General features: G+C 34.7%; 2 protein-coding genes and 1 long non-coding RNA gene across 3 annotated transcripts in view; 2 read left to right on the top strand and 1 right to left on the bottom strand.

Moving 5' to 3' along the window:
* Nucleotides 1-4,669: 4,669 nt before the first annotated feature.
* LOC311070586 lies at nucleotides 4,670-10,991 on the bottom strand. The gene is made up of 2 exons (XR_014603692.1): nucleotides 10,192-10,991; nucleotides 4,670-10,157 (listed from the first exon to the last, which is right to left on the bottom strand). It is a non-coding gene; the product is annotated as an uncharacterized lncRNA (long non-coding RNA).
* A 162-nt stretch (nucleotides 10,992-11,153) lies between these two features.
* On the top strand, nucleotides 11,154-14,220 carry LOC311070583 (boophilin-H2). The gene is made up of 6 exons (XM_084094524.1): nucleotides 11,154-11,274; nucleotides 12,888-13,082; nucleotides 13,276-13,452; nucleotides 13,535-13,579; nucleotides 13,665-13,740; nucleotides 13,848-14,220. The coding sequence occupies exons 1-6, from the start codon at nucleotides 11,190-11,192 to the stop codon at nucleotides 13,975-13,977; spliced, it is 708 nt and encodes a 235-aa protein (XP_083950650.1). The 5' UTR covers nucleotides 11,154-11,189; the 3' UTR covers nucleotides 13,978-14,220.
* Nucleotides 14,221-15,567: 1,347 nt separating this feature from the next.
* Nucleotides 15,568-17,601, top strand: part of usp3 (ubiquitin specific peptidase 3) — a 12,185-nt gene continuing 10,151 nt past the window's right edge. The window contains exon 1 of the mRNA XM_084094517.1: nucleotides 15,568-15,903. Coding sequence (XP_083950643.1) covers nucleotides 15,813-15,903 — 91 coding nt within the window. The 5' untranslated portion in view covers nucleotides 15,568-15,812. The remainder of the gene's footprint in view (nucleotides 15,904-17,601) is intronic.

The following is a 17,601-nucleotide window of genomic DNA, read 5'->3' as shown; positions in this document are numbered from 1 at the left end:
AAATGATGTTGTGATCGATTACTGTATCACCATAGTTTTCCGACAAATATGATTAAATGGTGGATAACATATAAGAAAATTACCAAAAAAAAACATACCACTCTGAAACATCCTGTGAAATACGTGCTTGCAAAGTTGAAATCCGTTCAGCACAATCCTCTTGTTTGTTAAAATTGTCAGGGTCTGAATCAGGCTTGAATTGGTTTGAAATTGAAGCCATCTGACATCTGAGTAGAGCTTGCGGTTATGAATGGGTCATGACTTCCTGAACACGTGCTAAGTGCTGCCAATCACAACACACTGGGCCAGCTAACCAATCACAGCACATTTCATATTTCGGAAGGAGGGGCTTCGTCGAAAACGATGCGTTCAACCAGACTGGGGAGAGAGGAGCTGTAATAATGTAAAATATGTGAAAAATAATGCATTTTTTGAACAATCAAGCATGAAAACAAACATATTACAGAACACACCAAAAACAAAATCAAGACTTCGTTAAAGGGCATATGATCCCTTAAACTAAATGCCATAATTTTACTTAGCGCTGTCTAATCGACTTATTGGAAATCACTCTTATTTCCTCCTCTAAGTTTTATTGCTCTTTAGACACAGTACAAAGATCAAATAATCTACTGTCTGATCATAACTTGATCAAACATTCATGTACACCAGCGTTCACACGACTCTGTGGTTCACTATGAGGGAACTTGGCATCATTTTATTCCTTTTTGCTCTGAACCACAACATTCAGGCATAAACTCAGAAACCAGGTAAGTGTTGATATTGTAAAATGTAGATAAATAAAACACAAAGGTTAATTAATGAATTTGTTAACCGGGTTTATGTCTGGTTTGATCTTATAATAACTTGTTCTGTTAGTCACTGTGTTTTAGACCAGCAGAATAGTAATAACCCTGTAAACCACTTGGCAGTGGCACATGCAAACTCATTGAAATTGGCAATTGAATGTTTGTGTTTAGGTATGATTGCAAATCAGTAAACAGTACAAACAGAAAGTGAAGCCATTTCTGTAGGCACAATAGTCACTTGTTACCCAAGTGTAAAACGCTAGTAATCGTTAACATATGGAGAAGATTCCCACAAAATTTGAGAGATTTAGTGACCCTTAAAAGTCCACCTGTGCATTAAGTTTTTAATGTTGTTTATATGTCTATATGGTGTTTTTAATATGCTTTAAGACAAACCATCTGCAAATTCATAAGTCAACATCATTGCTGAGTATTTTCTCCTTAAAACTGCAGTGAACCAAAGACAGTCTCAAAATCGCGGTTTGAAATCGCTGGCGTTTCTGACGTTACAAACTACCTTGTAACCAATCAGGTCAATGAGTGATCGACAACAAGTGAATTTCTGAGCTGGTGTGAGTGAGTGGAGGCGGGGCTAATTTGCAATTATGAAACATCAGGATATTTGTTGATCCAGAGTCTTGATGAAAAAAGCTTTAATAGTTCAAGTTCAAAACTTGATATAAGATGAAGAATTTTAAGAACTGTGTAAAAAAAATCCCTGTGTAAGAAAAACTTTACCGGAAAACAACTGGCTGTGATTGCCAGAATAATTATGTAAAAATACAGTAAAATGTAAACAACTTTACAGAACAACCTGTACATTTTACAGTTTAAAACTGTTGTAATTTACAAACAATAAATAAATAAATCCAACTGTCCTTTTCTGCTGAATAAGCATAACCACACTGCAACTAAAATCTGTTTTGATCCTTTAACATATACTGACAACCACCATAATAACACAGGTGGTAAAGAGAAAGCCACACGACGAATCGAAGTTCATCACAAGATGAGGTAAATACTAATATATAGAAGGTGCAAGCCGTGTCATTTACACACAAATACAAAACACTATCATGGTAACACTAAAATAATGCAATAAACGTTCATGTAGAAACATAAAACCCTAATTTATGTAACTTACTACAAAACTAATAAGAAGTCAATAACTGTATCCTTAAAACTCATCTTTGATCACCAAAATTACAAAGTTAAAAGTTTTTTCCTACAAAAAATTTGCTTGAATGTAACTCGTTACCCTTGCTTCATTTAGTATACGCGGTTCTATGAATATGCAAATTAGCCCCGCCTCCACTCACTCGCACCAGCTCAGAGATCCACTTGTTGTCGATCACTCATTGACCTGATTGGTTACAAGGTAGTTTGTGACTAGTAAGAGAACAAACTGTTAAGTTTAACCAATTAACAGGAAGCATTTTTACAGTTAAAATCGCAATAATTTCTACAGTATGAATTTCAGAATTGGGCAAAGTCACTGTAAAATAGTGATCTATGACATTGGTTTAAGTTGAATATCAAATATTTTGTGTCTATTTGTTAAAGGGTTAGTTCACCCAAAAATGAAAATTCTGTCAGTAATTACTCACCCTCATGTTGTTCCAACCGCGTAAGACTTTTGTTCATCTTCGGAACATAAATTAAGATATTTTTGATGAAATCTGAGTGCTGGATCACTTCTCCATAGGCTGCTAGGTGACTGAAACGTGTTGCACGTCAACACGCATCACACACATGACCAGCGTCGGCCAATTGTGAGCCTACGTGGTGACGTGTAACACAGACGCGCAGCGCAAAAACACTACGAGGCCCAGAGAGAAGGAAATGAATAGTGGAATAAAGTCGTTATTTTTGTTTGTTTTTGCGCACAAAAAGTATTTTCGTCGCTTGATATACTTAAGATTGAGCCACTGTAGTCACTTGGACTATATTAACGATCTCTTTAATAACTTTTCTGGGCCAGCAAGTTTCGGTCACCTAGCAGCCTATGGAGGAGTGAGACAACTCTCAGATTTAATCAAAAATATCTTAATTTGTGTTCCGAAGATGAACGAAGGTCTTACGCGGTTGGAACAACATGAGGGTGAGTAATTACTGACAGAATTTTCATTTTTGGGTGAACTAACCCTTTAATAGGGGATTTGTGGACACATTGATGTTTTCAGATTTGTGGAGTAAAGTTATAGTTTTTATTTTGAAGTAACTGACCATTTTAAAAATATATATTATTAATAATAAGAATCATATCAAAAGTCATTTATACATTATAAAAGTGGGGCTTCTTACCCCAGGTGACCAAATTACCCCAGTAGTGGGGTAAGATGGTCTCTTTGAATAATTTTACATTTTGTATAACAACTAAATTAGCAAATGTTCCTATTTATTACCTAAAACACATTGGATCATGCATCATCCTCCTGCGCATAATAAACTTAATCTAAATATGTTCAAATTTAAAAGTAAATGCACTGTTCTTAAGGGGGGCATCTTACCCCATGTTACCCTACTTTATCCTAAAAAACAGTAAAAATTACAACAAAAAATATATATATATCCGATAAAAATTGACAAATTGAAAATAAAACATGGCCAATCAAAAACATATCTATAGAGATAATTGTGGTGTCATTTCTGTAGTTGTGTGGACTGACTAGTTAAAAATAACATTCAAGATACAAAACTCATTCTCTTGACATCATTTCCATGGATGATTTGGCATAATGTAGGATGTATAGTATAGATTTTACATTTTAATTGAGGACCTCGGACAGAGATATAATACAGTACAAATCACTCTCCTTATTCATTTTTCTCCAAATCTAGAGGCCTGCAGTCTGGAACCAGATGAAGGAACGGGTTTTGATGCTGTGGTTTATATGTACTACGAAGAAGAAAAAGACAGTTGTTTTCCATTCCTGTACTACGGGGAGGGCGGAAATGCAAACCGTTTCATTATAGAGAAGCAGTGCATGAGAAACTGTTCTCGCAGAGCTGAAGAGCTGTACCCTACAGACGGTAATCTTTCTACTCACATTCGTCTGCAATAATGCAACATACAATCTTTTTGCATGAAACAGATTTTCATATAGCCTACTCTTAACATCTTTGACTTAAGAAAATACTGCCACCCTGTGGTATTTATTTTTTATTTTTTGCAGAAAGCAAAGCTTGCCATCTTCCAAAAGAAGCAGGGCAATGTTTAGGTCACTATCTGCGGTATTACTACAGTCCTGAACATCACACATGCAAGTCTTTCTACTGGACCGGATGTGTGGGAAACGAAAACCGATTCTTCACTTATAACTGGTGCAATGCCACATGTTTCAATGCAGCAGGTACGTGTGGTGTGAAATTAAACTTATAGCTAATAGTGATTTTACCCAGAGATCTATATGCAAAAAAACAACAACATAATTAATGTACATTTGTTTGATTAGATCAACGCCACGAGGACTCGAATCAGGTGTAGCAGTTGGTAAGTGAAACTTGAATATGATGTTTTCAACTCATTCAACTAATTTATCCACCGATATTAATTCAATGAATTCATTATCCCATCAGGAATTATCTGGGGTGCTGCACTTGGTCTTATTGGTGTCATTTGTCGTGGATTTTTCCCTAAACCTAACTATCTGGGGCGTCTACACTCGACACCTGCCTTAATATCCGGGGCGTCTACACTCGACACCTGCCTTAATATCCCTGGCGTCTGCTCTCGACACCAATACCTTAAACTCTCTGCTCTTGCGTCTTCAGTCGACAACTGGCCGAGTTTCTAACTAACTTGCTTCCCTAAACTAGCTTCCTGCGCAGGAATAAATTGACAAACAGACCTGCAAATGTCCTTTAAATGCTTTAATCACGGCCAGGAGATCTTCCCGAGCAGTTCTCAGGGAATCTCTCCCAAGAAGCAAGGCCGGAGGATCTCAGACAAATTCCATTGAGAATCCCCCCGAAAAACACATATACAACAGTTTTTATAGTATAGAGGTATGGCATAAATTTCATGCTGCATTACATAATTTCCCCACTATTTGATTGGTTCTTCATATGCAAACCCCTCTGTTACTAGGTAAAGCAAACTCTGATCTTGTGATTACTTATCACAAGGTTCTAACGATGACTTAATTTGTTCTAACAGACTGTCTAGGTTTACTTCCCAAAACTATGTTATTTTTACCCATAGACACATACTCAAAGTCACAAGTTTTTCCCCAAAGAGTTTGGAAACATTAAAAGCATATGAATGTTGTTCCTGCAAGAAAAACAAATGTTAGTTGATTAATTAAAATTCATTCACATTCCCTTCTCTGGTCGTAATTTTACATTATACGACCAAATAGCTGGAACTTTAATTACTCTAATGAATTATTCCATACCTGCAATCTAATTTACCTTTCCCAAATCATCCTATTATAAGTCAGTGACTTTAATACCACCTGATATCTCTAATCATACCATGTTCCATCTTTTACTTTATAATACCTGTCAAATATTCCTTCAATCAGCATCCTAAGTTGTAATGAAAATACAACCCATTTACAATGTTACCACATACACATACCATCTTCCACATACACATACCATCTTCTCCATCTCCGTTATCCTCTTCCCAACATTCTATCTTCAAGCAATCTAATTCTATCTTTAGTAAAACACTAAACATACCATAGTACATTGCCTTTATAACTTTAGTAGACCTTGAGTCAAGTTTAATTATCATCTTTCTCTGGATTTTGAATCGCATTGATCTATTAGGCCTTTAACAGGCTGATACTGCTGCTGGACCAATTTTATTAACCTTATTTTACTAGCTTTTAATTCAAGCAGGCGATTGTTTTACTTAGTAAGATAAGATCTATTTAAGGATCTGTGTAATAAAATCTAACCAACCAAGTTCTAAAATCTTTCATTTTTATCCTTAACACAAATATCAATAATTGTATTATTTTGTTTCAAACAATGTCATTATTTGAAAATTAATTTCAAATAATGACATTCTTGCCATGATAATAGCTTTAGCTACTGATATGCTATTTAATCATTAATTACCCATCTTAAAATCCTATTTTCCCAGAATTAACTGATGGACATAACATGTCCTGCCTCTATTTGTTGCAATGCGGAATAGCTCATAATGGATCCATTGATCCAGATCATTAAATCTGTAACTTCATTCTGAATTAAGAAAGCTTTTTAGAATTTTGCTTTATGAGCAAATATTCTATTTCACTGAAATGTCTTAACTGTTTAGATTCATTTTACTGTATTCCTAGATAGACTAGACCCGCAGTCACCTCTCAGATATCAAATACAGACATTAGACAATACATGAAAGGAACATTTCAATAATCACACTGGTAACTTCTCTAACTAATAATATTCCAGAAATTATTTCCCAAAATCAATCTCATTTTGAAAGTTTTTCTTTTGCTATTTTAACAAATGGAAACACCTAAAAAATATTTAATGTAGTCATTAATTAATCGCTATAGAAGTTTACCCAATTTATCTATTCGGACCTAGTCTGGCAAAGTAACTTATCCTCTCTTATTAGAGAACAACTATTACAACTATTAAATTTTTTTTAGCATCTATGATATCTGAATTAGGGTTCTAAAACCTTAAAGTTTCTTCAAAAATAGTCCCTAGATTATTTTTATCTTTACAGTAATGTACCTATTTGGAGTCCCTATACTCTACAGAATTAAGAGATTTTCCTCTTCACAATTTACATATACCTGAAATATTTTCAAATTAATCAGTAATTGTTCAAATCATGAGATCTAAATACTCAGTACAGTACAGTTTGATCGAACCAAATACAACATCAATAAACATCACACAAAATTAATTATCATGCTAAGCTTAAACCATTAGTTGGTCCACATCTTCCTCCAGATGTGTTGATCATCTCGTTGCCCCATGGACGTTCCAACTTCACCAGGGTGATTCTTTGCGAACCGTAGCAATGGGCGTTCCCACGTTGGCAAGGGAGGAAAGTTAAACTAGCACTTCCTTTGTCCCTCACTTGACGCTGTGCGTTGTCGTTGGTGTTGACGTTTGGCGTTGGCGTGTGTGGTTGCTGAGGGCTGGTTGGTGTAGTTCAAGTCGAGATGCTTGGACGGAGGTGTCACCGCACCCCAGATGGGACCTTGTTTGTGGAGTGAACCACAAAAACAACCTGTGAATGGAGACCTTAAGTATTTTTTTTTTAATTACAACATGTATCATGTCGCCGGACTCATCTGCTTGTCCGACCGGTCGTCCTTTTTTGATGAGACCTGTAAAATTTCATGTTAAACAGCAACAAGACAATATTTTATACATTTGGAACAGAATCAGTTCTGTTCGATGAGATCCATCATGACATCCTGTAAAAAGTAAAAAGTTAAATATGGGGTGGACAGGGCAAGCTTGCTTGCTCTCTGCCTTCCCAAAGTTATACGCTGTGCAGGTGTAGCATTGTTTATTTCTGCCACAACAATAAACCCAGACCAGGATAGTTAGTCAAAATCATCCAGGGTCGTTGTTTTGTTGGGTATATTTTAACCTGTGGGCATATTTTATAAATTTAGATACAGCTGTTTTGATTGACATAATTTATTTGTCTTTGAACACCATATTTCACACACTCACTTTCACACACTTTCACACACCCCTCTCTGGCCAGAGATTCATACATTCTTGTCTGCCATAGCAGTTTATGAACTGAATGGGGAACATATATTTATTATGTGTGGAATACCACTAAATCTGAACGGTAACAAAGTTCAACGACGACAGAAACTACTGAACGTAGACACACTGTGGCATTCCCCTTGCGACAGTGTCTGAACGTTAGGATATACATTTTCAATTGTCCGATGTAGTCGCCATGTGTTTGAGTTTACACAGTGAACGTAAACCTAACTTTTCAAAAATCAAATAGATTAAACACTTTAAATAATAATCGTATAGACCTACAATTGCAGTTGAGAGAATCAGTTTTAATTTCCCAAATGCAATTTGTCATTCTTTGCACAATTTAAATTTTTCAAACTTTTTGTTGTTGCTCATAAGCTATTTAAAAGAAGATTTAGAAATCTTCACACAATCTTGGATCCATGGACAAAAATAAAAAATAACATTTCTATCTCGTACCCCTTGTGATGACAGCATGTGATTTCAAAAGTCTATAATTAGAAAAATTAATTGTTTCTATTGAATCCAGAAAATTACCTTTTAAATGAAATGGAGTGACCAATATTTTTGCTTTTCTAGTCATAATTTCTCTTTAGACGCCCTGTGGCCTATATTGTATTTTTCTTTTCCATAGAATTCTGCAATGTCAATAACCTATTAATGCTTTTACATAACTCTCAGTTTTAACTGAATGTTAACTTCCGCTATTTAACTTCCTGCAGAAGAGCTGTTACTCACTGGTATCTATTGAAAGCAGATTCAAAGAGTTAGTTTAAACAGAGAAGAATATGAAAAATTGCTGAAACCAGTGGATAATCAAAAACAATCAAGTTAAATAATAACTACATTTGAAACGGTCTCTGTAGTGATCATTGAAAATGCAGCACCTAGCCCACACGGCTGATTGTCTTTCTGTGTGGATTGTCATTCAGTTGAACTTCAGGCTGATACAGTGGATCGTCAGGCTGTGATGGCTCTCTCATCGGTCTGACTTTTGCATCTCCTGCCACAAAATGTCATAATGCATGGCAAAATTGTCTTTAGGAAAAGTCTCAAGTGAACTGTCACCCCTGCAGGCTGAATCAGTCTCCCCATTCTGACCCCTCTCAGAAGTCTCAACTTCCTCTTTCAGGATGGCGGCTGCAGGCCCCACTTCCTCTTTTATTTTTTCTGCAGTCATCCCACTTTTCAAGGCAGCTGTCTGAAATCTTGAACACTCAGAGAACCGCAAAAAATCAAATTAAACAGCTTAATTTCCAAAAGTCTCTTCTGGTTTACAACACAGCAATTCTTCAATTTATTAAAAAGCTTAGTCCTTCATTGCGGAAAAAAGCAAGCACTTCTTCTTTGCAAAGGTGCAGGAAAAAGCAGGAAAACTCCTCTAATTATAACACAGTGTATAATGTAAACAAAAGAATTCTTTGTCTTTTCTCTTTTACCAGAAACTAAAATAAAATGACTGTAATATGTCTGTTATGTGCCTGTTCAAATCACTGTAAGATGTCAGTTATGTGCTTGTTCAAATCACAATTTATATTTAAAGTTGGTCACCCAATCACATTCTCATACTATGCACAATGCACAAAAAATGATCTTAGTTAGACATAAACCATTGACTCTTAGAATCTCTTAGATCAAAATCATTTTTTCACACTGTCTCCCAGGGATAACGGGATACAAATTCTAGATGCCTTCATATAGAAAGTATAATATTTAAACACCTGCATTTAATATCTTATTATTTTTTCATCACTTTAAGAGCAAAAGCAGTGAATTGCTTAAATTCTATTGCTCAGTTTTATATATCTCATCTACTTTAATAAATCAAAGTCTAACTCATAAAAGTTTCTTCATTACTCAAAATTTCCTAATTATCACAGAATGCATATTCCTATTATTATGATTTATAATTTTAACAATTTCTTAATTGATTTCAAAATGTAAAAATTCATAAATCTCAGGATAACAATATTGATCTATTTATCTTGTTTCCACATTTCTTTCTTTATCTTTCTTTAATAACCTTTCTTTAATTCAATTTCAAACAAAATTTCAAACAAAAAGCAAGTTCCATTACTACAGCATCTCAGGGTATTTTCCCCTCCTGGATCTGGTTTCCAGCATGACTAGTTGCTATTTGCAGAACAAAGTTTCATTAAGAGCTTTCTAGGCGCACTCTCAAAAACAACAAATAAAATACTCAACATATACTAATTTGGTTGAATTTAACCATAATCATTGCTCTTATTAGCAAAGGTAAAACATTTTTTAAATCACTTAAATCTTTTAAATCTGATTACCAGTTTTCTTCAAAATTTTACTTAACAGAATTAGCCAATTTTTTAATTAAACATTTTAATTAATTTAGAAGCATTTCAAAGGAAAAATGTCAAGTCTGTCCATCCTACCTTAATACTTTAGGTCCTTTTAGCCCGACTGGAATGGTCCCTCTGTCGAACAAGGTTCTGCAGTCTGCAGAGTGAAGACAACGTGGTTCCTCGCTCCCATCCATCCGACAGAGGGAGATTCCGAGGACTCCTGGATTTCTGGCTCGCCAAAATGTCGTGGATTTTTCCCTAAACCTAACTATCTGGGGCGTCTGCACTCGACACCTGCCTTAATATCCGGGGCGTCTACACTCGACACCTGCCTTAATATCCGGGGCGTCTACACTCGACACCTGCCTTAATATCCCTGGCGTCTGCTCTCGACACCAATACCTTAAACTCTCTGCTCTTGCGTCTTCAGTCGACAACTGGCCGAGTTTCTAACTAACTTGCTTCCCTAAACTAGCTTCCTGCGCAGGAATAAATTGACAAACAGACCTGCAAATGTCCTTTAAATGCTTTAATCACGGCCAGGAGATCTTCCCGAGCAGTTCTCAGGGAATCTCTCCCAAGAAGCAAGGCCGGAGGATCTCAGACAAATTCCATTGAGAATCCCCCCGAAAAACACATATACAACAGTTTTTATAGTATAGAGGTATGGCATAAATTTCATGCTGCATTACATAATTTCCCCACTATTTGATTGGTTCTTCATATGCAAACCCCTCTGTTACTAGGTAAAGCAAACTCTGATCTTGTGATTACTTATCACAAGGTTCTAACGATGACTTAATTTGTTCTAACAGACTGTCTAGGTTTACTTCCCAAAACTATGTTATTTTTACCCATAGACACATACTCAAAGTCACAAGTTTTTCCCCAAAGAGTTTGGAAACATTAAAAGCATATGAATGTTGTTCCTGCAAGAAAAACAAATGTTAGTTGATTAATTAAAATTCATTCACACATTATTTTCACTGTGGTGATTGTCTTTGCTGTCAAGAAGAAGTCTTCCCACAGCCAGGTGTCTTATGAGCAGTGTAAAACAAATCAACCATTTTACATAAACTTGTCAATATACACCTACTAATGTCCAATCAATTATGTCTTCTGCTATATCTGTAAGTGAACTTATTTCAAATTCTGCAAAACAATAAAGTTTCATTTGACGCTATAAGTCTCTGTAATCAAGTTATTTGAAAGAAATCATACTGTGAATCTACAGTAACATTAGCGTTGTCCCCTCCTCAAGAGTTATTGCTCTTATCTCAAGGAAGTACAAAGTGCAAAGCATCCTCCCCTCACTGATTATTATTCGCACACGTTCATCTACACCAGTCTTCACACAACTATGTGGTGCACTATGAGGGAACTTGGCATTATTTTGTTCATTTTTGCTCTGAACCACAACATTCAGGCCCAAACTCAGAAACCAGGTAAGAGTTTTTTTTTTTAAACACAGAAAGGTAAAGATATTAATTTGTGTTGTGAGTTATAATAAGGTTTATGGGTTAACTCATTACTTAAAAAAACGAACGTTGAAAATACAGTTCTCAAGGTTGTATCGTGTATTCTGTGTGATGAAATGTAATGAAAGTAAAGTGAAGATATATAAGCATGAGCAAAGGTTCCGTCTATGGAGCTCCGTCACACCTAGAAAACGAAGGTTTGTTGAGACAAACCTTGGATTATTGCTTAAAAAGCCCTAAAAATGTTTTTACCTATAAACGTCTACTTAATTTTTTAAAAACATCTTTATATTTAACAAATTAACTTTTGTTATATTGCCGAACACTTCGTTTCGAATTTGTTTGAATTGCAAATCAGCAAATTCCACTTCCTGTAATTTCTATGCAACTTCCTGTGGGGCGTGGCCAATTCAATTCAAATCCACACTCAATGGAACAATGGAAAAGTAGTGCAGTGAACTGGCATTCAGTTTTTTTTTTATTTTATTTTTTTTACGGAATTTGCATAATATTTACAAGAAGAATCAGTCGCATAAAAAATTGGGAATAAAAATGAAAGGTTAATGGAATTACAAAAACATAAGTCATCTAAAGCTGTACAGACCACTCAGTACACATAACATAACCAGAATACATACAAACAGATTAGAACGGACAAGTTTTAACAGACTTCACTCATAAGACGTGTGTAAACTTACAACACTGGGCACTGCAATTGATTTTATAAATGAGAACAAGAAAATGTATGTTTGTGTTTGTTTACTATCGCAAATTTACGTGGACTTACAACTACACATCTGATACAAGAGAATATTTTTAACTGTACAAACAGGCACAAATAAAACCATTGTGCCAGATTTTTGTAGGCCACAGTCAAGGTTGTCCAGGTTTAAAATGTGAGTAATCGTTAACACGAAAGTGTCTATCTTAAAAAAAAAAAAAAATGACAACATTTACAACCATCATAAAAACTAGGTGTGGACTGTATCCAGACTAGTTACACATTACTCATTCAAGATACAAAGATCACTCCCATTTCCATGGTTGTTCCAACCAAGTTAGCAGAATGTACAAGATATCATGGCAGTTCATTCACTATTCATAACTATTTTACGAATTGATGGCTAAATCGTATGATTCGTAGCATCTCATTTCAAACTAAGAACGATAACGATAAAAAAGAATAGCACAACACAACTATAACAATAATGGCACAGACTACGATATTGTGATAGTCAATCAGAATGCATCCTGCTTTAAAGAGATTTTCACCTAAAAAAATTACAATTTTGTAATTTACACAACCTCATGTTGTTCCAAACCTGTATGAGTTTCTTTCTTCTGCTGAACACAAAAGAATATATTTTGAAGAATGTTGGTCGCCAGACAGTTGACGGGCCCTATTGACTTCCATAGTATTTTTTTTCTATATGAAAGTCAAAGGGTGCCATCAACTGCCTCGCTGGTTACTGACATTCTTCTAAATATCTTCTTTTGTGTTCACACAGTGGGGGTTAAATAGTGCTTTACTAGATCTTGGTAAACCTACTCTTCCTTTCTTTATTTTTTCCAAAATCTAGATGCCTGCAGTCTGACAAAAGATGAAGGAACGGGTACATCTGATCCTGTGGTTTATATGTACTACGATAAAGAAAAAGACAGTTGTTTTCCATTCATGTACAAAGGGGAGGGTGGAAATGCAAACCGTTTCATTATAGAGAAGTTTTGCATGAGAAACTGTTCTCGCAGAGCTGAAGAGCTGTACCCTAGAGACGGTAATCTTTCTACTCACATTCATCTGCAATAATGCAACATAAATCGTTTTGTGTGAATGCATTGTGATTGATTCATTCATTTGTTGTCATTTGTGTACCAACTACAACGATACTTAATGCGTAACATTTTTTGCTGAAGGAAATACTGCCACCCTGTGGCAAAAACTGAATTTTATTTTTTGTTTTTTTGCAGAAGACAAAGCTTGCCATCTTCCAAAAGAACTAGGGCAGTGTGTTGGTCGCTATCTGCGGTATTACTACAGTCCTGAACATCACACATGCAAGTCTTTCTACTGGACCGGATGTGTGGGAAACGGAAACCGATTCTTCTCTGCTGACCGGTGCAATGCCACGTGTTTCAATGCAGCAGGTACGTGTGGTGTGAAATTAAACTTATAATAGTGATTTTACCCAGAGATCTATATGCAAAAATTGTACATTTGTTTGAATAGATGTAGGCCACGAGGACCATTCAGGTGAATCAGATGTACCAGTTGGTAAGTGAAACTCGAATAGCCTATGATGTTTTCAACTCATTCAACTCATTTATCCACTGATATTAATTTCTTATCATCCCATCAGGAATTATCCTGGGCGTTGTGTTTGGTCTTCTTGGTGCCATTATTCTCATTGTGGTGATTGTCTTTGCTTTCAAGAAGTATGTCATTACAGTACATTTTTGTTTGTGTTAGGCCATATTATTTGTTACTTCACTTTTTCTGTATTTACGCTGGAATTTCGATCATTCATATTTTTATTTTCTAGGCCTAGCTCGAAGAAACGTCAGAAGAAAGATGGGAAGTCAGCAGAGCAGCCGCTGAAAGAGCAGGCCATTGAGATGAGAGGAGGGGAAGCACAGCCAGCCACTCTCGAAGTCTCTACAATCGAAACTTGAAATCTCCCAACTTACATTTTAAACCATAAATGTACATTGAAACTTTTGCCCTTTTTTTGGGGGTAAAGTGATTTATTTTTATTTTTAAAGAAGCAAAGGTTTGACTAAAAAAAGGGCAAATAACATTTCTGTTGCTTATTTACTTGTACTTTATACTTGTGTCTTCTATGTTTGGAAGCTTCTAATTTACATTGTTTTATATGTCCGTCAAACTGGTCATACAATAAAAATTTTAAGTAGAAACGTCTGTATGGTCTTAAATGGTTTAAAATGTAAAAGTGTGGCATTGTCTGTCTGTGTGAGACCATCAGTGTATGGTGATAAAGCAGCTGCTGGAGGCTCTCATAGGGCACAGGAACCCCATGAGGCTGTAAAGGGGTGAACGAAAAAGTTCATAGAAAGATAGTGTAAAAATGTGAAAATAAAGAGTTAACATTTATGGAAATAATTGTATTATGTTAGCCATAGTTTTATGTTTCTCTTCAGAAATCAAATAAAATGAAATATGAAATAAATAAATTGCAATAATAAAAAATTCAATAAATAAATAAAAAGTTAACATTTACAGAATTTATTTTAGTATATACTGTCATAGTTGTATGTTTAGAAAAATAAATAAAATAAAAAAATAAATCAATAAATTACGATACAATAATAAATAAAAGTTAACATTTTATTACAATTTTTTCAATTAATTTTATTATATTGTTAGCCACAGTTTTGTGTTTCGCTTAAAACATTTTTTAAAGATGAAATACATAAATAAATTGCGATAATAAAAAAAAAACAACATTTACAGAATTAATTCTATTGTTAGCCACGGTTCAATGTTTCTCGTCAGAAGTAAAATTAAAAACTATAACAATAAAATAAATAATGTAAAATGAAAATAAATTAATAAATAAAAAAATATTCATAGAAATTGTTATATTGTTAGCCATATTTTTACATTTCTAAAAATGAAATAAATAAATGTAATAATAAAAATGAATAATTAATATTTACATAATTTATTTTATTACACATTAAAGATTAAAATAAATAAATAAATAAAATATGTAAATAATAAATAATATATATATATATATATATATATATATATATATATATATATGTGTGTGTGTGTGTGTGTGTGTAACATTATTCTCATGGTGGGTAGAAAAGCCATACCGCATAGACTTATGAAGTATTTTAAATATTTGTCAGATACTATTTTACACTAAGGCATAATTCACTGTAGCCTATACACGGATTTTTATACATTAAAGCTTACCCTTTTATTTTAAGGAGGGGACTGAAACCAGGATAATGATGTATCACGCCCATGGTATCAAAAAGTTTGAAAACACCTGCAGTAAAATATTGATTTGTAAATTAGTTACACTTTCTCACTTATCATCCACTGACAAATCTCTTAATTCTCTCTCATCATCACTGCTCTCCCTATGACCCTGGATCTGAATTAAATCATGCCTTTTCTCGATTAACACACGCTTGTGTATACATCCCATCAAAGTAAAAGTAAAGTTTGAAGATTGTCAAGTACGCTCCCTATTTAGACTGCATTTCTGCTGTCTAGCTAGGGAGCTCAGCGGGGTTTTGAGACAGCCCGAGTCTATGCATGCATGTCTGCCCTCTTTAACCATAACAACACTGTCTTCACTTAGCAGAACAACATCACTGCTAACACATCTATACGTTTAGGAATCTACATACTGATTCTCGGAAACACATTTTGTGGCTTTTAAACATACACGTTTAGAGTTTAAACACAGAAATCGTGCAGCAGAGGACAGACTGTGTTAGCTAGTGCTTTAGCTAGCACACACAGGCTCATGGAGTGCCCTCACCTCAGCTCCAGTGTCTGTATGACGGTGGACCCGAGCCGCTTCCCCAATGGTTCCCCTTCCTCATGGTGCTGTTCTGGTGAGTTAAATGCGAATACAAATGAATATTAACTAATAATCACTAACAATTCAGTCCGTTTCCTGTGAAATAGCTCGAGCTAGCCGAGCCGGCTAGTGCTTTATTGCTCACAGCAGCTCGCGCTAGGAGACTTTTGTGTTTTTTTGAAAACAAATATAACTGAAATTCGAAGAAAACCATAATCATACACTATAATAATATGATGTGAAATGTTCATATTTCGTCATTTTACTCATTTTAAACCCCAAACTAAGTAGTTTAGCTTCACACAGCACACAAACTCGCTAAAACTTGCTAAGCGCAAAGCTTATTGTTCTATGAACACATTTTAGGGTCAATGTTTTGTTTTTAAATAATATAAAACGGTTGTCACATTTCTCTCATTTTTGTACAGAAATGTTGTGTTGTCCTTTGCTTCAGAAAGTTGAGTGAAACAGCTTTGGCTTTTTAATCTTTGATTAGATTTCAATTTGTCATTTGCTTTATGTCGAGCTGTAAGTATATAAGTTACAGACCTGCTGATGCACAGTAAATTATTAATATTGGTCTTTATGTATTTTTGTGAAGAAAAATTGAGCAGTCTAGATGCAGACCTTGATATCAAAATAAACCGGAAATAACATCTGCAAACGTTTTTACAACATTAGTGTAATGCTAATGCATTCATGGCCTTAAATGAGTGCTTAAATGTGTAAAAGGATCAAAACAATGAAATCTAAGAGGATCTAAATTTTCAACTTTTCTATCTTCTCACCTTCGTTTTGGGTTTGGTCAGTTGCTGTTTGTAGGAAAGTATTAAAAGTGGCATTTGGGCCAGTAAGGGCCAGTTTGCTGGAAAATGTTCCCGAGGACATTAGAGGAAGCCATTAAAGGTTGGAGAGACCTTTACAGTAAACCATTAAGTCTTATGGCAACAAACTTGTGTAAAGAAAAGAAGTGTGGGATCTAGTGTCCAATGATTTTCACCAGAATCATATAGATTTTAAATAGACCAAATAAAAACAAAATGTAAAAATAGGTGTATTAGAGGGTTTATTTCTGGGGGTGCATACATCAAACTTTGGCCGATAATTGTTTTTTTATATCATGGACAATATAAATATTTTTTTAAAAAGTCTCTTCTGCTTCTGCATTTCTTTGTTCAAAAATATAGTAAAATATTACCAATTTCTTATATATTCCTGTGATGGAAAAGCTTAGTTTTTAGCAGCTATTTCCTCAGTCATCAGTCACATGATCCTTCAGATATCATTCTAATATGCTGATTTAATGCTCAAGAAACACGTCTTATCAATAGAAAATGTTATTATAAATGTCTTTACTGTCACTTTTGAGCAGTTTAATGTGTCCTTTCTGAACAAAAGTGTAAATTTCTTTCTTTTGGACCCCAAACTTTTAGTAGGCTAAAATTGGACTATTTTGAGATTTTTGACATGGATATATCTGATAAATATCAATGCAGAAACATTTCCTTGTTTAAGATGTTTTGTAGTGAATATAAACAACTGGTAAATGCTGTGTACATCATGCACATAATTTACTTTAATATTTATATACATTCATGTGTAGTGTGTGTGTATATATATATACTATACCCTTTCATCAAAGTTATACATGAATTTTAAACAATACCCGTTCTTGCCTTAGGACAACTTTGATGAACTTTTTTGATCCACTTCAAATGTTGACTAATGTATT

The sequence above is a fragment of the Abramis brama genome (assembly GCF_963993115.1).
Source record: "Abramis brama genome assembly, chromosome: 20".
Lineage (NCBI taxonomy): Eukaryota > Metazoa > Chordata > Actinopteri > Cypriniformes > Leuciscidae > Abramis > Abramis brama.
The sequence above is the reverse complement of the archived record's forward strand: the minus strand, read 5'-3'. Positions and strand labels throughout refer to the sequence as shown.

Bases quoted from the DNA above. Each gene is read 5' to 3' on its own strand.
- LOC311070583 (XM_084094524.1), top strand. From the start codon at position 11,190: ATGTGGTGCACTATGAGGGAACTTGGCATTATTTTGTTCATTTTTGCT. The intron at 11,275-12,887 runs GTAAGAGTTTTT...TCCAAAATCTAG, and splicing joins GGCCCAAACTCAGAAACCAG to ATGCCTGCAGTCTGACAAAA. The intron at 13,083-13,275 runs GTAATCTTTCTA...GTTTTTTTGCAG, and splicing joins AGAGCTGTACCCTAGAGACG to AAGACAAAGCTTGCCATCTT.